This window comes from Cheilinus undulatus, linkage group 8 (genome assembly GCF_018320785.1).
Source record: "Cheilinus undulatus linkage group 8, ASM1832078v1, whole genome shotgun sequence".
NCBI classification, from domain to species: Eukaryota; Metazoa; Chordata; class Actinopteri; order Labriformes; family Labridae; genus Cheilinus; species Cheilinus undulatus.
The window spans coordinates 5,218,683-5,241,435 of NC_054872.1; the positions used below are offsets into that span (position 1 = coordinate 5,218,683).

Genomic DNA, 22,753 nt, shown 5'->3' on the forward strand with positions numbered 1-22,753 from the left:
ATGTTCTTTTTATCAAATGCTGTTATTTTTAACGGGCCACACACCTTCCAGAAAGTTCTACTTTTGTCTGGTCAGTCCACAGAATATTTCTCCAAAAGTCTTGGGGATCATCAGGATGTATCTCGACAAATGTGAGACGAGCCTTTGTGGTATTTTTGTCAGCAGTGGTTTTGGCCTTGGAACTCTCCCATGATGCCATTTTTGCCCAGTGTCTTTCTTATGGTTGAGTCATGAACTCTGACCTTAACTGAGGCCAGTGAGGCCTGCAGGTCTTTAGATGTTGTTCTGGGTTCTTCTGTGACCTCCTGGATGAGTCGTCGTTGCACTCTTGGAGTCATTTTGGTTGGCCGATCACTCCTGGGAAGGTTCACCAGTGTTCCCAGTTTTCTCCATTTGTGGATAATGGCTCTCACTGTGGTTCACTGGAGTCCTAAAGCCTTGGAAATGGCTTTGTAACCTTTTCCAGATTGATAGATTTCAATCACTCTGTTTCTCATTTGTTCTTGAATTTCTTTGGATAATGGCATGATGTGTGTTTTTTTTTTTATCTAGTAGCCACAGGTTCTATTTTTAGAGATTTCTTGATTCAACAAATCTGGCGGTAATCAGGCCTGGGTGTGGCTACAGTGAAATTGAACTCAGCTTTCCAAAAACTGCGGTTAATCACAGTTAACTTATGATTTAACAAGGGGAGGCAATTTGTCACATCTCCAGGTTGACCTAGTTAAGTTACTTTTTCCCTCATGTTTCTAGTCTGTCATTTCCTGTTTTATTTTGGATACTTACCTTGTGTCTCTTTTCCAGATCACTCCTTCCTGCCCATCCCTACCTGTTTCCCTGTGTCCTGATCATCCTCATGTGTCTCACCTGTGTTGATTGTCGAGTGACTGCACCTGGTGATCCCCGGCTGAGTGTTCCCCTCCTCGTGTATTTAGCTCATTCACTCCCTGTCTGCTGTGCGAGATCGTCTTGTTTCCTTTGTGTCCAATTCCTTCGAGCCTTACTTCTGATTGACCTTCGTGATTTATTTGACCCAGTTTCCCGTCCTAGTTTCCGAGTTAGCCTGCCGTTTTTTGTACCTCTGCCTGCTTGTTTTGACCTCCCGTGTATCGAACCTTTTTCCTGATTAAACGGACTTGAAAGTGCTTGATTCCTGTGTCTGCTTTTGGGTCCTTTGGTCCGGCATATCGTTACAGTACGATCTCGCCAACAATGGATCCAGCAGACTCTGACCCGCTGCGACAGGCGCTCAAAGCGCAGGGTCAGCGCCTTGCTCAACAGGATGAGCAAATTAAAGCGCTTGGACAGTTAGTGCAGCAGTTGGCCGGACGACAAGAGACTACCACGGCTGAGTTGGGAGCACAGCTCAGCACCATCACGCAGATGATCCAGATCAACCTGTCGAAAAATGATAACGCTCCTCCTCTGCCTCCTGAGCCGGCTACCCAGCCTTCTCTGCCTGCAGCTTCTCCCTCACTCGTTCCCCAGCTTTCCAGACCAGAGAAATTCTCCGGGATTCTGGCGACTGCAAGACGTTCTTGACACAGTGTGAGCTTCACTTCGAACTCAACGCAGCTGCCTTCCTCGGACCGGGTCAAGATCGCCTTCATCGTCTCTCACCTGACGGACAGAGCCAGCCGTTGGGCCACTGCGGAGTGGGGCAGGAGATCGGACATCTGTAACTCCTTGGCGGCGTTCACTAAAGCCTTTACTCAGGTATTTCAAAACATTCAGCCAGGCAGAGAAGCAGCCAGGGCCTTAACTAGAATTAAGCAGGGGCGTAGAAATGTGTCTGACTACGCCATTGAATTTAGAACATTATCTGCTGAAAGTGAATGGAATTCCACTGCCCTGCTTGATGCCTTTTTTGAAGGCTTATCTGAGAAATTAAAGGACCATCTAGTGACTTTTGATCTTCCTCAAGATTTAGATTCTTTGATTGCTCTGGCCATTAAAATTGATAAGAGACTCTTAGAAAGAGAGAAGGATAGAGGCAGGCAGCGGGAACGTTTTTATCCTGCTTACACTAGGAGGTCCAGCCCAGCTGATCTTCCCCAGGCCGGGAGAAGACCTGCCTCACTCCCGCTGGTCACCGATGCCCAACCTGAGGAACCCATGCAGCTAGGCCGCACCAGGCTCACTCCAGATGAGCGTCTCCGTCGAATGAAGGAGGGCCGCTGCATCTATTGTGGACAACTGGGTCATCTTTTGGTTGACTGCCCTATCAGACGGAGATCCCCTAGACTACAGACTGTGGTGAGTCGCAACCTCATATTTAACAATCCTGCCCAATTACTCCCTGAAGTCTCCATTGAAGCCAAAGACATTAAGACTGTGAAAGCATTCATTGATTCAGGATCTGATGCTAATCTGATGAACTCTCTCCTGGTTAGGAGACTCGGCCTTACGACTTTCAACCTGAATCATCCCCTGGAGGTCTGCGCGGTTAATGGCAGTTCAATGGGCAGAATTACTCACCGCACCCAGTCTGTGACCATTCGTTTTCCTGACTCACACAGTGAACAAATCAGTTTTCATGTTTTGACTCCTCAATCATGAGATAATCTTAGGGAGACCCTGGCTCGAGATTCACAACCCTAAGATTGATTGGGCTTCAGGACAAATAACTGACTGGGGAATAAATTGCAGTCTGACTTGTTTTCATAGTAAACCCCAGAAAGTTCCGGTAACAGTACCTCACCCTGACTCTGATTACCCTGACTTATCCCAAGTTCCTGACTTTTACCATGACCTGAAGGAAGTTTTCAACAAAGCTAAAGCTAAATCCCTACCTCCACACAGACTTTATGACTGTGCCATTGATCTCTTACCTTGAACGCGTTTCCTCCCAAGGAGACTTTACTCTCTCTGCTCCCGAAAGACAGGCAATGGAGCAGTATGTGGAGGAGTCTCTGGCGGCAGGGATAATTCGGCCGTCCTCTTCACCTGCAGGAGCTGGTTTCTTCTTTGTGGACAAGAAGGACAAATCGCTTCGGCCATGCATTGACTACAGGGGCCTTAACAACATCACCGTGAAAAACAGGTACCCCCTCCCTTTGATCTCATCTGCTTTTGAACAATTAAGTGAAGCTAAAATATTCACTAAGCTGGATCTGCGAAATGCTTATCACCTAGTCAGAATAAGGGAGGATGAATGGAAGACAGCATTTAACACTCCCACGGGTCACTACGAATATTTAGTTATGCCCTTTGGCCTTACTAACGCTCCTGCAGTTTTTCAAGCCCTGGTCAATGACGTTCTGCGGGATATGTTAAATGACTTTGTATTCGTTTACTTGGATGATATCCTAATTTTTTCCTCGGATGAGCAAACCCACATCAGCCATGTCAGAAGGGTCCTGGAGCGCCTCTTTCAGAACCAGCTTTTCGTCAAAGCCGAGAAATGTGAGTTTCACAGACCTTCCGTTACCTTCTTAGGATACATCATTGCAGAAGGTCAGATCCAGATGGACCCTGAAAAGGTTAGTGCTGTCAAAGATTGGCCAGTACCTTCTTCCCGCAAAGAACTTCAAAGATTTCTGGGGTTTGCCAACTTTTATAGAAAATTCATTCGAACTTTAGCATTATTGCCTCACCCTGCATGAGCTTACCTCCTCTAAGAGGCAATTTTGTGGAACTCTGCTGCTGATGCAGCTTTTGTCAGACTTAAGAACTGTTTTTCTTCTGCTCCTGTCCTCATTCTGCCTGACACTAACAATCAGTTTGTTGTTGAGGTAGACGCATCTGATGTAGGCATTGAGCTGTATTGTCTCAACGTTCTTCCAAGGATGATCGTCTCCACCCCTGTGCCTTCCTGTCACGCAAGCTTTCTGCAGCTGAACGCAACTACGATGTAGGCAACCGGGAGCTGCTGGCAGTCAAAGTGGCACTGGAGGAGTGGAGGCATTGGCTGGAGGGAACTTCTCAACCCTTCTTGGTGTGGACTGACCACAAAAATTTAGAATATCTTCAAACAGCCAAGAGACTGAATGCCAGGCAAGCCAGGTGGGCATTATTCTTTAATCGTTTTAATTTTACCCTATCCTATCGACCTGGTAATAAGAATGTTAAGCCTGATGCTCTCTCTAGAATCCATTCTAATGAGGAGCAAAAAGCAGAACCTGAACTGATCCTCCCACGTTCCTGTGTTGTTGCTAATGTTACTTGGGAGATAGAGAGAAAAGTCCAGGAGGCCATCCATAATGTTAACCCCTGTGAACTGTCCACCTGGTAGCCTGTTTGTTGTTCCTGAGCTCCGCTCCCAGGTTATCCAATGGGCACACTCCTCTCGGTTTTCCTGCCACCCGGTGTTAGCCGAACTCTGGGGGTCCTTAAAGAACGTTTCTGGTGGCCCTCTATGGACAAGGAGGTTTCGGAATTCATCTCAGCCTGCCCCACCTGTGCCTCCAGTAAGGTCTCCCATCAGCATCCGGCAGGTCTGCTCCATCCGCTTCCGGTACCCAAGAGGCCCTGGTCCGACATATCCCTGGACTTTGTCACGGGACTCCCCACCTCAGAAGGTAACACCACTGTTCTCACAGTGGTGGACAGATTTTCTAAAATGGCTCATTTTATCCCTTTACCCAAGTTGCCCTCTGCCAAGGAAACAGCCGAGGCTATGCTGCACCATGTTTTTCGTCTACATGGTCTCCCTAGAGATGTGGTGTCGGACCGGGCCCAAGTTCACCTCCAGGTTCTGGAAGGAATTCTGTTCGCTGATTGGAGCCACTGTGAGCCTCTCCTCTGGATTTCACCCGCAATCGAATGGACAAACTGAGCGGATGAATCAAGAAATGGAGACGGGCCTGCGCATTCTGGCTTCCCAGAACCCTTCCTCATGGTCCAACCAGCTCGTGTGGGTAGAATATGCACATAACTCACTTATTAACTCATCAATTGGCATGTCCCCCTTTCAGTGTGTGTACGGCTTTCAACCTCCTCTTTTTCCTGCCCTAGATAAGGAGGTATCTGTCCCCTCTGCCTGGACCCTGGTGCGACGTTGTCGCCGGACCTGGGAGCGAGCCAGACAAGCCCTCCTCCGAGCTTCAGCCAGACACAAGACGGCGGCTGATCGCACGAGGTCTGAGGCCCCAAGTATCACTGTGGACACAAAGTTTGGCTATCCACTAAAAACCTGCCTCTGTCTGGATTCTAAGAAGCTCGCTCCCAGGTTCGTTGGTCCGTTTCCTATTTCCAAAGTTATTAATCCTGTAACTGTCCAACTAAAACTACCCAGAACCATGAGAGTCCATCCTGCATTCCACGTCAGTCAACTTAAACCCACCAAATCCAGCCCTCTGGTCCCCACCTCCAAGCCCCCTCCTCCCCCCCGTTTCGTTGATGGAGAAAGAGTCTACACCGTCAAAAAGTTGCTAGCCGCCAGAAGAAGAGGCCGTGGCTATCAGTATCTGGTGGATTGGGAGGGTTATGGCCCTGAAGAGCGCTCCTGGGTCCCCGCTAGAGACATCATGGACCCAGAGCTCATCAAAAACTTCCACAATGAACATCCTGATGTTCCTGGGCCGTCTGGAGCCAGCCGTGGAGGGGGGGGTACTGTCACATCTCCAGGTTGACCTAGTTAAGTTACTTTTTCCCTCATGTTTCTAGTCTGTCATTTCCTGTTTTATTTTGGATACTTACCTTGTGTCTCTTTTCCAGATCACTCCTTCCTGCCCATCCCTACCTGTTTCCCTGTGTCCTGATCATCCTCATGTGTCTCACCTGTGTTGATTGTCGAGTGACTGCACCTGGTGATCCCCGGCTGAGTGTTCCCCTCCTCGTGTATTTAGCTCATTCACTCCCTGTCTGCTGTGCGAGATCGTCTTGTTTCCTTTGTGTCCAATTCCTTCGAGCCTTACTTCTGATTGACCTTCGTGATTTATTTGACCCAGTTTCCCGTCCTAGTTTCCGAGTTAGCCTGCCGTTTTTTGTACCTCTGCCTGCTTGTTTTGACCTCCCGTGTATCGAACCTTTTTCCTGATTAAACGGACTTGAAAGTGCTTGATTCCTGTGTCTGCTTTTGGGTCCTTTGGTCCGGCATATCGTTACACAATTACTTTTTCACATAGGGACAGATAGGTTTGGACCCCCCCTCCCCCATTAAAAAAATGAAGTAATCATTCAGACACTGCATTTTCTATTTACTTGGGTTGTCTTTGTGAAATATAAAAATTGGTTTGATGATCTGAAACATTTAAGTGTGATAAATATGCAAAAACATCAGGAATCAGAAAGGGGGCAAATACTTTTTTCACAGCACAGAAACTTCAAACAAATTTCCAAATGAAATGAAAAATGTAGTTTCATCTGAAAACAGGACTTTGGACCACTGAGCAACAGTCCAGTTCTTTTTCTCCTTAGTCCAGGTGAGACACTGATGACATCTGTGGTTCAGGAGTGGCTCAACACTGAAAGCGGACTGCGTGGTGGCTCTTGATCTGCTGACTCCTGCCTCAGCCCATTCACTGTGAAGCTCTCCAAAGTTCTTGAATCTGCTTTGTTTGACAATCCTCTGAAGGCTGAGCTCATCCCTGTTGCTTGTGCTCCTAATTCTTACCGCACTTTTCCCTTCCAGCCAACTTTCCATAAATCTGCTTTGATACAGCCTCAGATACCTGCCATCCCCTTCAGCAGTGACCTTCTGTGGCTTACCCTGATAGTGAAGGGTGTCAGTGATAGCGTTCTTGGATCATTGTCAAGTCAGCAGTCTTCACCATGATAGTGGTTGTGTGTACTGAACCAGACTGGGAGGAATAACTGACAAGAAATTGGGCTTTTCCACAATATTCTAATATTTTGAGATAGTGGTCTGGCACACCTTGGAAGAGCTGGAAAACTTTGCCGGGACATCTGCTTAGCCTGCAGCCATCACAACCCAATCCCAGCTAAATGGAACAGGATAAATGTCTAAAAATCAAGAAATCACCTTCTCATTCCCAGCTGGATCACTGTCACTGAAGCATATCTTTATACTCACAGATTCTCATCTATTAGGACGTCATCTCATTTATCAAAAACACTTGTTTATTGTGATGAAAACATAAATAGGACAGTCTCACAGGTGGTACATGTTTCAGGGAAAACATTTATAAAAATCATCATCATTGACATTATTATTGTGCACTGAAAACAAACTCAACATCACAACACACACACCAACACAATTAGAAAATCTTGAATTCAACTTACTGTACAAAAACAACATTGCATTATCATTTCAACTAAAATAGACATTTTTCTCCCATCACTGAGCTCTCAAGAGTGGATCATGTTGATTTTCATAACAAGCACTGCCAAAAGGAAAGGTTTTTACAGAGACGAGTGATTAGAGACCCATTACTTTAAAATGTAAGAAATGATGTTTAAAAATATATTTTCTTTAGCTTATATCCACATTCCAAAAGACTAATACAGCTGTTGTTATTAATCGAGGGCAGGGGTGTCAAACTCAATCACAGCAGGGGCTGGATTCTGGATTCAGGTCTAACCTGAGGACCTAACAGGGTCACCATTTAACCATAAACTGTCAATCTCATTTCACCACTAATAAAATATGAAAAATAAAACTTAGCACTGATGATTTTGAAATTTAAAAAGTCAAAAAGATAACTTTAAAGGCTCATAATCTGAGAAAAAGTAAATTTATTCGTTCAAAAGGTCAAAATATGAAATTGAAATTGAAAAACAATGGTATTTTAGAGGCAAATATGTAAGAAAGTCAAAATTATGTTTAAAAGGTCAAAATATGAAATAAAATTTGGAATTATGAATTTATAATTCAAAATACGATTCAAATTTTTTGTGAGTATAAAAAGTCAAACTATTAAGTCAGTGTAAAAAGTTGAAAATATGATCTAAAATACAAAATAAATGATTAAAAAGGTAAAAAATATGACTTAAAATGTAGAATTATGAATCTTAAAGCTAAAGTACAAAACAGTCAAAATCCTAAGTTCAAGTCCTAATTGTGAGATGCAAAATTGAAAATATGAAATCAAAACACGAATTAATTTTTCTCCCACTTTCCTGACTTCTCATCTAATTTTTTTTCTCCTTACTTTTAGGATATCTTAAATCACCAAGGATAAGTTTACATTTTTATACTTAAAAAAATCTGCAGACCTCAGACTGATGGGCCAATTATAACAGAAATATGAGATCATGTCGCGGGCCAGATTTAACTGTTCCTTGGGCTGGATTTGGCCCCCAGGCCTTCAGTTTGACACCCCTGTTCTAAGGCGTATGATGAATGTTCAACACTTCATGTGCAGTCAAACCACTGCTCTGTGGACTCTAAATAGACTGCATACTGTCAACTGTTTATAATTCTTTGCTCTCTTTGACTTACTGTGCATTTGTTTGTCACTGTTTGCCGCAGTATAGAGCTGGCAATGGAAGAGGTGGATGAATGAGATTATTGTAGGTCAAAGGCTGAGGCTCAAGTCCTGAATGGAACCAAAAGTCAATGTTTCCAGTTTGGTTTTGTGAAAGACAATGGATTACCATGGCTTTAATGATAGAGAAACTGTATGAAATATTGGGAGAAGTCTGAGTGATGCCAGTCTTTTGGTTACAGAAGCCAATCCGAGATGGTAGCATAATACCTCAAACTAACCTTGGTTTACACAGACAGAGGTGGAACTGAGACCTCAAAAATGACTACAGCATGCTGACATAAAGTCACATTCGCAGTTTGCCTCATTATGCATGACTTTCAAATTCCTTAAAACCAAACCAGATTAATTCTGAAGAAATTCTCCCCCTCAATTAACATGAATCTATAGAGGCTAAAATCATTTTTGAACCAGGCTGTAAAGTACTTTTTTATTTCTGCTATAAAAGTGAATGTTTCAGCATCGGGACCTCTGGTCCTTCTATAGACTGCCACAAGTGGACACTCAAGGAACTGCAACTTTTTGCATTCCCACAATGGTTTCATTTATCAGCCTCAGAGGGTGTTGCTTGCTAATGCATCAGAATTATCTTTAGGTTTCCCCCTAAACAGGCTGGTTTTCTTTAGGAAAAGCAACTATGCTAGGGCGAGGCCTTGGCAAACTCACATTATCCTGCTCACTGGGATTAAGCTGTTTTTTTAAATATGGTTATATAATACTGTATTTGAAGTATGCTCTGTTTGTTTACACTTACTCCTTTATTATTTAGTATCATTTAGTTTTTATAGGGCTACTGTGATCCATATTTTAAAAAAGTATTACTTTAATATATAAACTTTTATACCAGATGGCATAATTACTGGTTTAGTTCTTGTATGAATTCAGCTACATTTTGTCTGCTGTATTGTTGTACATGATGCATTAAGGCCTTTCTCTACTCTTGTACTATCAAAACCAGAATAAAAATGAAATAAAAGTACCATAGCTGGTATCTTAGTGGTGTTAAAGCTTTATCTTAACAATTCAGTGAAATGAATGAGATGAATCCAAATGCTCAGTGAAGGAACCACGACATGGATGCTGCGTAGCATCCATCGAGAGCCAAAGCTGCTGCAGGTCAGTGTAACAGAGATGATCACATCTCTTTTTATACCACATACATCCACCACGGATGAAAAAGATCAGTCGCATTCCCAGAGCCAGCAAAGATCAGATCTCACTCTCGTAGGTGTGCATGTACGTCTTCAGCGAGAGGATTTCAGCGTAGCTCCGCGTGGTTCTGCGGTAAAGGTCCAGGCCCGTTAGCAGTTCCACGTCTCTGACTCTGGCAGTGTGCATCTTCATCAGGTCCTCCACCCAGCGAGACTCCTCCTCTGAGCTCTGCAATCAGAACCAAAACCTCATTGCTTCATCACCAACAGCTGTCATCGGTCTGGTCTGAATATGACCATTGTTTGTAGTGTGACAGTAGGAACCAATCTATCTTCTGTAGGTTAACACATGGTCAGTGGCCAGCCAGATTTTTGCATCTTCGGTTTGAAACCCTGACCAATTTAACTAAGGTGATATCAATCTTGGGGGAAAAGATACCCTAGGTCAGTGGTTCTCAACATTTTCAGCCCGTGACCCCAAAATAAAGGTGCCAGAGACTGGGGAGCCCCACTGTACATGAAGGGGGTTAAACACAGCCATGCACATTCAAGAACAGTCATGTGCAGACAACGCTGCCCTTAAGGGGGGATAAAGGGGAAAGCTTTCTGGGGCCCAGCCAAACTGGGGGATCATGGAGGTCAGCAAAATCACGGTCAGTTGTAAAGTAAAGCTGTGATATCAGTATTTGATATGTAACCTGAATAATAACCACTCTTATCAAATAACAAATATTTTTTATTCTTTTGTGCCTTCTTAAAAATGTAAATCTTTTTGCTTCAAAACAGAATTAAAACAGGATAAAATGGATAAAATGGATAAAAATTGGTTGAAAAGGAGGTGAAATGGGATTTTGAAAGTAGCAGAATTTGGTTAGAAGTAGCAAAAACTAAATAAAAATGGCAAAAATGGGCATAAAAAAGTGGTTAAAGTGGATAAATGATTGGCCCAAATGGGTTCAAAGTGGCAAAAATTGGCGGAAGATTTGGTGAAATGGGATAAAAAATTGGTTTTAACTGGCAGAAATGGGTTAACTGGGGCAGTTTTAAGTGGCAAAAATATGTTAAAATCGACAGAATTAGTGGGGAAAAGTGATGAAAAAGGTTTAAAATTTGGCTAAATTGGTGTTCAGCGGCAAATGTGTAATATAAAAAATAATTTTCGTTTTTTTAAGAAATCTGGAGACCCCCCTCTCAGTGTCCCGCAATTCCCAAGGTCCTGATCCCCACAATGAGAACCACTGCCCTAGGTCAAACCAAACCATGGTAACGTGAAACACCTCTGGGTTGTTTTTTTTTAATCTTGCAGTTGTTTTGAGGGATGTTATACACCAGGTACTACATAATGCTAAAAGTTCCACTGTTTATCCCAGAGCGGTTCATCCAGAAGGACTTTGGTCTTGTGTCCATCAAATAATGTTATAATGTATAAAGATGTGAGTTTTCTTACATTGCACGTCTCATCGTTGGTGTGTCTGTGGGGAAGGATGAAGGCAGCACTGCTGAGCGGGCCGCTGCAGGAGTCTGCAGCTTGTGTGAAGTCCAGGCAGCTGGTCAGCACCACAAAGTAGTGAGTGGGGATCGGGATCATCCCACTTACATACCTGGAGGGAAGGACAGAACTTTGCTTTACAAATGGACAAACTTTTATTAAAATTTTAACTTCATCATCATGAATAATGACGTGTTTAATCTAATCATAATGTGTAGAAGCTCATGTTGACTCCTATATGATCTTTAAAACCTTGTGTACAGCCACGTTGAGAGCTAGTTCACGCAGACAACTCAAACTCACTGATTTCCTGCATGACATACAAGCATCCTTGTGATTGGCCGTCTATTTAGGCTGCAGGATTTCCAGTCCCTCCCTCTGCCTTAAATCAGCCCTGTGTTTTAGCTTTAAATGTCACCACCACCCCAGCCATCCCCAGCTTCTGACAGGGTTTGAGATATCATCTCATCATCCCTGAAATTCTGCTTGTAAAACGAATCTGGGAGGAGAGACGATGTTAGAGCCTGATGCCAAACACAAACATGCACTGCTGCTGTTATTAATGTTCTGAATAACTGTAAACATGCGCTGTGTGACTTAAATCACAATACTGCTCACAGTGCATGGGCCCCTGACTTGTTTTGAAATCTATATGTGACACTTAACTGTCAGACTAGTTGTGGGGCTGAATGGCTTACAATTACTAAATCAGAAGCAATCAAATGGGAGATGGAAGCAAACAAACATTGAGTCAAAACTTAAACAAATGATAATGGAGAGATAAGAAGAAACTCAGCAACTGCTGCTGTTGAAAATTTTTTAAAATTTTCTATACAACAAGCTGAGCCTGACAAAATAATAATTTTTATGTTCATATTTTGATCTTTTAGCTCAAAACATGGCTGACTGAAGCATCTGCTGGAACTATTTAAAAAGATCAAATTATTGCAATAAATATGAAAATCATTTTGTCATTAGATTTAAATTCAAAGTGAAACTGAAAAATTCATACTCTCTGATCTTCTCTGCTGAGTCTCTGACTCCGTCAAAGTCGTAGTCAAATATGGGTCCGATGAGCACGTTCACCCCGTTTCTCTCTGTGGCGTATTTTTTAACCAGCGCTCTCTGGAAGTAACTCCATATCCCTGAGAAAGAGAGAGGCAGAGTATGAAGAAAAAGTATCTATGGTTATGTTTGCATAATTTAATGCTTTGCTGGAGTTGGGATTTTGGGATTTGGGATTGGGATTTTGAAAATAGCAGAAATGGCTTAGAAGTGGCAAAAAGAAACTGCAAAAAAAACAAGCAAAAAATGGGTAAATGGGATAAAGTGGCAAAAATGGGCATAAAAAAAGTGGTAAAAGTGGATAAATAATTGGCCAAAATTAGTTTGAAGTGGCAAAATCAGTGTAAGAGTTGGTGAAATGGGATGAAAAATTGGTAGAAACAGGTTAAACTGGCAACAATGGGCATAACAAATAGTGAAATGTGCTTAAAATGGCCAGAAATGGTTGTCAAAAGTGGCTAATAGGGGCACTTTTTGGTTCACAGAGGAAACAGTATGCAGAAAGTGGCAAGAATTGATGTAGAGATGGCAAAAAAGGCAGAAAAAGTGGTGGAAAGGGTTTAAAATGGACAAAACACATTTTAAGTGGCAAAAAAAGTTAAAGTTTACAAAATTAGTGGGGAAAAGTGATGAAAAAGGTTTCAGTGTCTCGTGATCCCCAAGGGGGTCCTGACCCCCACATTAAGAACCACTGGCCTAGGTCAAACCAAAGTAACATGAAACACTTTCTAAACCCTCTAAAACTGATGGATTTATTTCATTTTATATCTTGCAGTTGGTTTGAGGGGTGTTAACTTACTCTTGAATGCAGGATACATAGGGACTGTGTTAGTGATGAGGACAGCATCGTATTTTTTGTCTGTTGTTGATGACAGCTCTGTAAATAAAGAAAAAAAAGACACATTATTATGTACAGTAAAATTATCAGATGCCAGCAAAGACACTAATGAATAAAGGGCCATTACAGCAGAGAAGAAACACTCAATACTGAAATGCAAAACTAAGACCAGGCTTGGTACCTCGGTTTTGGGGTTATGGTTCTGTACAGGTTTGATTAATCAATTAAAAAAAAAAAAAGTCCCAGATTCACAATTCTAGATGTCCCTTATCTATTATTATTTGATATACTGTAATTTTTGTTTCTTCCTGGTGTTATTTAGAACTATCAGTGATAGTTGGTACAGCCTGTGATGCATTAAACATGAGACAAAAAGTGGAAAACAAAGAAACATATGCTAAATGAAATCATAGCAGAAAACAACCAAATATCTATTGATTTAAAAACAATGATAACACAACACAACATAAAATTGTGCGCATTTCAGAGATATATATTTATGATTTATGAAACGTGCTGTTATACTATTTTTGATAAAAACCCAGTGCAGCAATTACTCATGCAAAATCCTGACTCATGTTCGTCTAAAAAGGATCACAGACTATCTCATGTAAACACAGGAAGGGACGTTGCAGCGGAGTCAAACACATTTGTTGTTGGTGTTTTCTGCTTCTAAGGGTCCATGAATCATCTTTAAGATGCACTGGTAGTATCTTTGAGCCTCTATGCTTTCACATTTGGAGGCTTTTAAAAAAACAGCACAGCGATAAAGAGCCGCCGCCTTCCAGGCAAAGCTGAGGAAACAAAAACACCATAAAGCTCTCACTGCTCTGCCTCTGAAGCTGACTTTTCTTCTTCATGTGTTTTCCTATGCTGGGCCGGCTAATTCCTCTTCTTCGTTAGTGTTTTAATAGCAGTCAGCAAACACTTACTAACATTACTGCCACTTGGATTGCCCCCCCCCCATAGTTTGGACGTATTCCTCATGGGACTACATGCACCGAACTGTGATCCCCAAACCATGATGCTTCAGGACAAATGCAAACTTCTACACCTTAGGTACCAGCAATGCAAAAAAAAAAAAGAAAAAAATACTTATTTATAGGCTTTTTTTTACCTGATTTGCACAATCTGGGGTGGCAGACCCATGCAAAAAAGTAAGCTCATGACTGAAACTCCATATTTGGGTTAAAAACTAGTTGAAACTGTTGGTATGTATTTGGTCTAAAAATCGTCTAGTGTTTAACCAGGCTTAAAGGCTTGAGCTGATACTTTAATTAGTTTCTAGTATTTTGCTAAATGTTTTGAATGATTTGGTTTAAGGATGTAGAAGACAATACAGAAAAAACAAAATTAAAAAATATATAATTTTTGTCTTTAACAGTCTGAAACCAAACATGTAAATTAAAAAAAAAAAAAAAAAACTCCAGTTGAGCCTGTAATTTATTGTTCACACTGTGGCAGTGTCAGACTCACGTGGAGGGTAGAGGAAAGCGTAGGTGATCTGCTTGTCTGCTCTGTAGTTGGTGCAGGACTGACTGTAGGCTGGAGGGACTCTGGTGTCCGGTCTCACACAATTTGACAGAGCCTCAGGCAGAGGAGACACTTCTACCTGAACAAACACAAACACACACAATGTTAGGTAGGAAAGATACCATTGAGCAGAGGAAATCTATTCCTGCCAGCAGGGGGCACATTTTTTGTTGTTACACAACAGCTCACAGCCCTGTCTTTCTTCAACTCTTTAATTTACTCTTCCAGAAAAAAGCCCTAAACTGGGCTTCACTTTGACAACCAAAAACCTCAGTCTATGAATGTGGACATACATTTAAACAAGGAGAATGGCTATTTATTTACTGTTTTCCTGCCTCTTTTGACCCAGAGATGCATGCAGCTTGTGCAACACATTCCAGAAAAATTGGAACAGAGGCAAGAAGACTGAAAAAGTTGTGGCATGCTCAGAAAAACCCTGGAATATTCCACGGTAAGTAGGTTAATTGGCAACAGGTGATAGTGCTGTGATCGGGTATAAAAGGAGCACTCCTAAAAGGCTCAGATGTTTACAATTAAAAACAGCACAAAGTTCTTCATTTTGTAAAAAACTGCATGGGCAAAAAGTCCAACAGTTTGAGAACAATTCCTTAACATGGAACTCCAAAAAATGTACACAGTTCTCCATCGATAGTCCATAATACCATTAAAATATTGACATGCAGACCTTGGAACACTTCAGAAACCTTCTGTCAGTTAACACAGCACATCACTGCATCTACAAATGTGAGTTCAGACTCTAACATGCAGAGTGAAACTCTACATATCAACAACATCCAGAAGCACTGCCACCTTCTCTGGGCCTGAGCTCATCTGAGATGGACTGAACTAAAATGTAACAGTATGCTGGGGTTTGATGAGTTAATTTTTCCAGTTGTTTATGTAAATAATGGCCGTAATAATGGAGGAAGAGGACCACATTGTTTGCAAAGCAAACTAAAAAGCCAGCATCTGTGGTGGTGGGGTGTAGTTGTGCCCGTGGTATGGGTAACTTGCACACCTGTGCGGGCACTGTGAATACTGAGAGGAGCACACAGGTTTTGGAGCTTCCCTCCAGACGTAACTCAACCTCACAGCCTGAAATGTTGTCCTCTGAATACACCACTTCTTTACATGTTCCCAGAGTCCCATTTAAAGAACAGAAACACAAGTACCTGTCTGCTGACGGTGTAGGACGTCCACAGAGGCATATAGAGAGACTCGCTGTAGGCGCTGATGTAGTCGCTGTGGTGGAGGATGGAGTATTTGGTACGGAAGAGGACAGCAGGTCGACCGTGTGGCAGGTTTCTGCTGTCTGAGAGAGGATGAGACAACAGCAGAAGAGAGGCAGACATGCTTTTAAATCAGAAAAATTCATGACAACCAGGCCTGAGCCATAAATGCATCACAATACAGTTTCAAGCAGAAAATTGTTAATGTTTTACTTAACGTAACACCTAATAGAAATATCAAAATTCACATCAAAACTGAACAATAAAGGTAGTAGTTCTGATTGTCCACTGTATTTCCATTAAACCTGGGCCCATTATTAGATATTTCAGGGTTTAAAATGTCATGTTTTCTCAATCTCAATCTGTTGGATATTGCTTGACTTGCTATTTGAATCCATCCATACTATATCAGGGGTGTGAAACTCGATCATAGCAGGGGCTGGATTCTGAATTTAGGTCTAACCTGAGGGCCTAACAGGTCAACATCTAACAAGAAACTGTTGACCATTTTCAGAAGTAATAAATTACGGGGGAAGAAAACTTTAGCACTGATGATAAATGATTTGAGATTTAGTTTAAGATTTGAAAAAAGTCAAAATTATCATTTTGAAGGCTCAAAATAGAAGGTCAAGATATGACTTGAAATTTAAGATTCCTTTTAAAAAATAGTCAAATAAAACAAACAAACAAAAAAAAAATCAAAAACATGAATATAAAAGTTCAAAATATGACTTAAAATGTAAATTAATTCAAAGGCTCAAAATGTGACTTAAAATTTCAAGGTGTTCAATTAAAAGGTCAAAATATGAGTTGAAACTTAAGTGTCAATAAAAAATGGTCAGAATGTAAGAAAAAATTAAAAATCATGAATTTAAAAGATCAAAATAAGACTTGTAATTTTAAATTGTCAACTTAAAGGGTCAAAATATGAGCTATAAGTCCAGATCATAAATTTTATGTCAAAATATAACTTTAAATTTAAAATAGTCAATTTAAAATGTTAAAATATTAGGCAAAATTCAAAATCATGAGCTGAAAAGGTCAAAATATGACTTGAAATTTAAAAGTGTCAATATAAAAAGGTCAAAATATCAGATAAAATTCAAACTCATGAATTTAAAAGATAAAATATGACTTAGAATTTTAAATTTGTAATTTAAAAGGTCAAATCTGTAATGAACACCCAATCAATTTATTTTCCCACATTCTTGATTTTTTATCTAATTATTTTACTTTTTCAATTTTTATATGCCTTAATAAGAATATTTTAAATCATCAAGGTTGAATTTACATTTTCACACTGGAGGAAATCTGCAGACCTCATACCAGTCGGCCAGTTACAATAAAATATGATCTTGTGGGTCGGGAACTGTACCACAGGCCAGATTTGGCCCCTGGGCCTCAAGTTTGACACCCCTGTACTTTATGAATGACAGCAGGACAGAAGTGGCCAAAAATAAAGGAATTTTCCCAGCTTTAACAACACCCGTGTTCTCATGTTAACTACAACAGGTAACTCATCTCTGACTTTCAGTAGTTTGGTAAAAGACTGACCATCCATAGCTTGCCTCAGTCGCTGGTTTAGCTCCTCCACTTTGTTCTGTAAGAGACAGAGCCAGAGTGACTCCAGGTTATAGCCTCGTACAAGGGTCACTTTCAAACCTCTCTGGCCCCTACTTTTTACACGCAACTGCAAAAAGATCGGAGATTGAAACAATCTCTTGCCAGAGATCTACATGGGAGTCACAAACACAGAGCAGATACAGAGACACACTGCAGAGAGAGCTGAGACAAAATCACATCCAGTTCAATCATTTCAGGACTTAAATCTGAAAGGTTTACTGAAAATAGAAGAGAAGGATGTTCACTGTGGCCATAAGAGAGACTGCCTCTCATTCAGAAAGCTTATTATCATTAAGTTTGATGACTTGGACGTGAACCGTCTCAGCTCTACTGCAGAAAGCAAAGAAGCAACACAGATTCATTTTTCAGTTCTTGGAGAAGCTGAAAAGAAGATTTCAGGTAATTAAATAAATATTTACAGGTCAAACATGCTTATTCACACACAGAGGCAGATATACTAAAATCATCAGAAAACCATGGTGACCCCATGCTGATGATTCTTTCTAATGTATCCACGGATTAAACACACATTATACTGCTCTGCAAAAGAAAAATGTCAGACTGATGAACTGCTGTTAAAGAGACCTATCAGACTTTTTACACAGCTGACAGAGCTGAGCCTAACACAGCTTTATAAACCAAAGACATGCTAACTTTTGCATGTACTCTTATTCTTCTGGGTGGACAGAAGGGGGCGCTGTAACACCAAAAGCATTCCAAAAATCTGAAGTTCATCTACAGGAAGTTGTTTGGGAGAGTGCTGACTGGCAGTTTTTGTCCTTTTTTAACAAATAACCACAACCAGTAGAAGGTGACTTAATTTGTAATTATGAGTGCATTATAGTAAATGGACAATGGACTTTGATAGAGCAGGATTCTGCAAATGTCATCAGTGACTCCATTCATGCAAATCAATGCTTCTGATGCAGCAGCTGGAGAAAATTTGGTTCAACCCTCTGAGGTCTGTAAACTTGCCGGTGGATTTTTGCTACGTTCTTATTAATATCTTTGTCATTCTATGTCATAGAAATGTGGTTTAAACACTTCTGTGAACAGAAGAATCCCAACTTTCGCTTTCACCCTTACTTGCCATCCCACGTGATTCACAGCTGGAATTACAGGGCTAATAAGGGAGCAATGGCATTATCTCTTACTGTGCACCATTCAATAAATCCTTTGTCAACTTGCTCAAACAATGGATCTCAACCTTGGGGTCAGGAGACACGGAGAGGGGGTCACCAGATGCCTTAAAAAAAATCTAAGAATATCTTTTATATTACACTGTACTTTACAACCATTTTACCAAATGTTAACCCTTTTTCATCACTTTTTAACACCAATTTTGACAACTTTAGCGCATTTTAACCACAGTTAACCAATTTTTGCCAGTTTATATCATCCCATTCCACCTAATTTCCAACAATTTTTTGCACTTTTAAGCTATTTCAGTCACTTTTTAATCCCCTTTAGCCACTTTTGTGCCTGTTTTTGCCACTTTAACCTATTTTTGGTTGTTTTTTGCCACTTTCATCTGATTTTTGCCACTTTTAACCCATTTGTGTTCTTTGAAAATCAAATTTCACCACCTTTTCACCATTTCTGCCATTATGAACCAACTGTAGCAATTTTTAACCCATTTAATTATGTTTAATATCATTTTTTTTTCATCTAAAGAAGTTTAAATGAAAAAAGATACTTGTTTCTTTGATAAGACTGGTTATCATTCAGGTCAAATATAAAATATGGTTTTCACAGCTTTACTTCAAAATGGACCATGATTTTGCTGACCTCCGTAGGTCCCCAGTTTGGATGGGTCCCAGAAACCTCCCCTTTAATCTCTCCTTATGGACCTTGTCTGCACACGACTATTCTTGAATGTTCATGGCTGTGTTCAACCACCTTCAGGTACAGCGGGGGTCCCTGGTCTCTGGCACCTTTATTTTGGGGGTCGCCAGCTGAAAAGGTTGAGAACCCCTGCTCTAGGACCAATGTTGGCTTCAGTTCACATAAAGCTGAGACTGCCCTAAAAAATTGATATAAACACTTGGGTATTGTGTTATTTACAAGGGCCTTAAAAAGGCAAATTAAAAAAATAATGTAAAATCAAGGAAATACCGTAAGACCTCAGAGGGTTACATTTCTTTCCCAAATACACATCAACATGTGACCACAGGTACTGGATCTCAAGCTGATGACTGACTCTACCAATAAACCAAAGCCGCTCACAGTCCAACACCACAGCCCTGTCACTATAAACTGCCAAGCTGCACAATCTCAAACTGCTGTGAGTGCAATTATCTATCACATTAAAGATGAACGTGATCACTTTTGGAGATGGCTTGCTGTTCAGCTTGCACAAGAGTGATATGACAAACAGTAGACCCCAGCATCCTCTGAGAGTGGTGATGAAAGTGCTGGGTACTTCTGAATATCTTATCATCTAAAGTCAGTCTTGAATGTTTATGTTCTATTGTGAATAAAATATGAGTTTATGAGATTTACAAAGCATTGCAGTTTTTTTTAATCAACATTTAACATGGTGCCCCAACTTTCTTGGAGTTAGGGTTGTAGATTCCCACTGATATAGATTATATTGTTGATCGATATACATCCTTTTTGTTTTGATTGGCTGGAAAGTGGTGGCAAGACAAGAGACTGAAATTTTCATCAAGGTTAAAACTCTCTCAGGATATTTGTGCGTTGGCAAAAGTAAAGCAGTCTAATGTCGAACATGAAATTACCACCAATGATGTTCTCACCACTTTCATCTAATGAGCTGAAAAGCATCATAGGTATATCACGATAAACCTTCTTTGTTATTTGTTATTCAAATTAAATTTCTACACACTGAATTTCCTTGTTTTTGTAAATTATAAGTGAATCTAAACATGTTAGCGTACGATTCTACAGCAGAACATGAGAACCAGGAGGATTCTGGTGTCACTGTTGTTATCACTAAAAGTGAGCTGACAGACGAGCCAGTCTCCCACAAACTGGAACGGAGGCTGGTCCCAGGTCTGCCACTGAGTCAACATGGCTGACCTTGTCGTCACAGCTGCAGCCTAGGTCATCTGCACCTGCAGGAACGAGACCAGAGGCCGCGGGCCGGGAAACCTCCTCTGGCATGGTGGGTCTGAAGGGGGGCGCTCTCAGCAGGTGGTTCAGACTGCCGTGAGTGCCGTTATTGGGAACTGGTTTCAGACCCAGGAGATCTGACAGGGAAAAAATCAGTATTTTAGCTTAAAGCAATGATGAGAGTAGTCAACTCGCATTAATCATGACATTTTGCACACACATTAAAGGGGACACATTATGCAAAAATCACTTTTTCAGGCTTTTCTAACAAAAAAATGTGCCCCTGGCCTGTCCACAATCCCCTCATGTACCAGAAAAATTAATTCCCTCTCCCCCTCTCTTTCTCCACCTTTCAGAAAATGTGAGCTGAAACAAGCAGTTCTCAGATTATATCTCTGGTGAGCTCACATGGAGAGTAAGCACTTCCCCCAGGTTTGGTTGGCCCTCCGCCACTTGGAGGAAAGTTCCGCCCTCCTCTACTGATAAGCTACCAGCTGAGATGCTGGATAGCTCAGTGGGTTACCCTGCTGACTATAGTCTAAAAGACTGATGGTTCGAATCCTGGCCAGGTCCTCAACTTTGGATAAAAATGTTTCTAACATCTCCTGAGAGGGGTGGAGTCAGACAGCTCATTAACATTTAAAGCCAAAGACACAGAAACAGCCCCTTCTGAGAAGGACTGACACAGAGGGCTTTTGAAACAAGCAAAAATCCTACACTAGAGTGTTTTTTTCAGCAACAAACTTCACAGGCATATTTTGGGGACCTCTGAGACCAATATAAACTTATCTTAAAAGGGTAAAATTAGTCCCCTTTAAAAACACTGAACTGCTTCTATTCTAACTAAGGCTAAAATAAGTATACCTGCAATATTAACTGCAATTACTCTCAAAATTTCTGTAGTCAACTTTGATTTATCACATTCCTTTTTATCGCATTCAAAATTCCACTGTTTTGCATTCAAAAATTTTCTGTGTCATTTCGGATGTTTCAGTCAGTCAAATTTAGGCTACTTGGATTGAAGACTTTAACATGAACTTTACCATGGAAAAGGATTTTATTATAGATTTGAAAGGAAATAAGGAACATTAAAATGGTAAATGTGTGATAGCACGAGGTTCAGATTAGGGCTGGGCAATTAATTGAAAATTAGATTAAATTGCAATATGGCCTACCGCAATTCTCAAATGGCAGAAGAAGCAATATTTATTTGACCTGAAATTTGCGTCAAATTAGCAATTTTAAACGTTTTTTACAGCATAGATGCTATGCATGACATATTATGTAATCATTCAAGTGGAAATGTTTTTTTTTGAACGGTCTATAAAAAAATCATACCTTTATTTTTGAACTTCTAAAACATGAGAATGAAAAAAAATCCTTCAATGCAACAATACAAATCCAATTTGCAATACGTGTCAAAATAATCAGAATTAGATATTTTTTAAAGAAAAGCAAATTTGCAAAATTGGAGAAAAAATTGCAATTCCATTATTTTCCAAAATCATTCAGCCTTAGTTCAGATGACTTTAGACTTATCCACTGAGCTGTCAGTGAGAGTTTTCATTTGAGTAAAATGAGGCATTAAGGAGTAGTGGTGACTTATTTTTACAGAAACTCCTTAGCCGAAGTGTGTTGAAAAGTACAGTACTAAATCTGGACCCTAATTAATTAATCTCGATCGTTAGACCAGGTTAAAGCACATAATTACAACTTACCACACATAACGTTGTAGAGCTCGATGTTTTCAAAGGCTGGAACTTTAGTCTTGAATTTAAAAGTAGGTCCATACCCTAAGAAAATAGTCTGAAAAATAAAGTTCAGTCACTGTGTTAGATTTATATCCCAGTGGTTGAATGTCATGGTATAATGGGTATGCTTTCCACAAGTCAACAAAGCTGATGAGAGCAATCTTTCCAGGCACTTCGCCATAATGATGCCAGCCCCATCTTTTCTGGTTGAAAACAGTACCTTAAAATGAATGGAGGTCAGTGGGAATGATGGGGTCTTAAGGGATTTAAAATAAGAAAAATGAACAGTTTGAAGGCTGTTAGGAGCCAAAATCCATTGGCCAGAGAGGCAAACATGAAAATCGGCACTTTTGTTATAATATTTGGCATTATAACATTATAAAAAAATAAAGTTATATGAGTGTCTGTCCAGTTTCACAAAGACTGAACCAATGACCCAAACTCATCACATACTTTTTGTGTTTGAACCCTGCCCCTCTGTCTACTCATTACCTAGTGCAGCAGCCAAACTGGTTTCTGGAAGGAATGCAGCTTTTGTTTGAAATAGTTTGGTGACTTCATCTTAAATTACCACCAGCAAATCACAGGTAGGCAAAACTTGATAGC

General features: G+C 40.7%; 2 protein-coding genes across 2 annotated transcripts in view; one reads left to right on the forward strand and one right to left on the reverse strand.

Moving 5' to 3' along the window:
* Positions 1-5,150: 5,150 nt before the first annotated feature.
* Positions 5,151-6,004, forward strand: LOC121514022 (chromatin-associated protein swi6-like). Its single transcript, XM_041794080.1, has 2 exons — positions 5,151-5,568; positions 5,659-6,004. Exons 1-2 carry the CDS (start codon positions 5,241-5,243, stop codon positions 5,700-5,702), a joined length of 372 nt encoding a protein of 123 aa, XP_041650014.1. The 5' UTR covers positions 5,151-5,240; the 3' UTR covers positions 5,703-6,004.
* Positions 6,005-9,585: 3,581 nt separating this feature from the next.
* enpp2 (ectonucleotide pyrophosphatase/phosphodiesterase 2) overlaps positions 9,586-22,753 on the reverse strand; it is a 51,233-nt gene continuing 38,065 nt past the window's right edge. The window contains exons 17-25 of the mRNA XM_041794034.1: positions 22,115-22,202; positions 20,364-20,533; positions 17,253-17,298; positions 15,642-15,781; positions 14,413-14,548; positions 12,898-12,975; positions 12,046-12,178; positions 10,992-11,145; positions 9,586-9,773 (exon numbers count right to left, since the gene is read on the reverse strand). Of these exons, the coding sequence (XP_041649968.1) occupies positions 9,603-9,773; positions 10,992-11,145; positions 12,046-12,178; positions 12,898-12,975; positions 14,413-14,548; positions 15,642-15,781; positions 17,253-17,298; positions 20,364-20,533; positions 22,115-22,202 (1,116 nt within the window). The 3' untranslated portion in view covers positions 9,586-9,602. The remainder of the gene's footprint in view (positions 9,774-10,991; positions 11,146-12,045; positions 12,179-12,897; positions 12,976-14,412; positions 14,549-15,641; positions 15,782-17,252; positions 17,299-20,363; positions 20,534-22,114; positions 22,203-22,753) is intronic.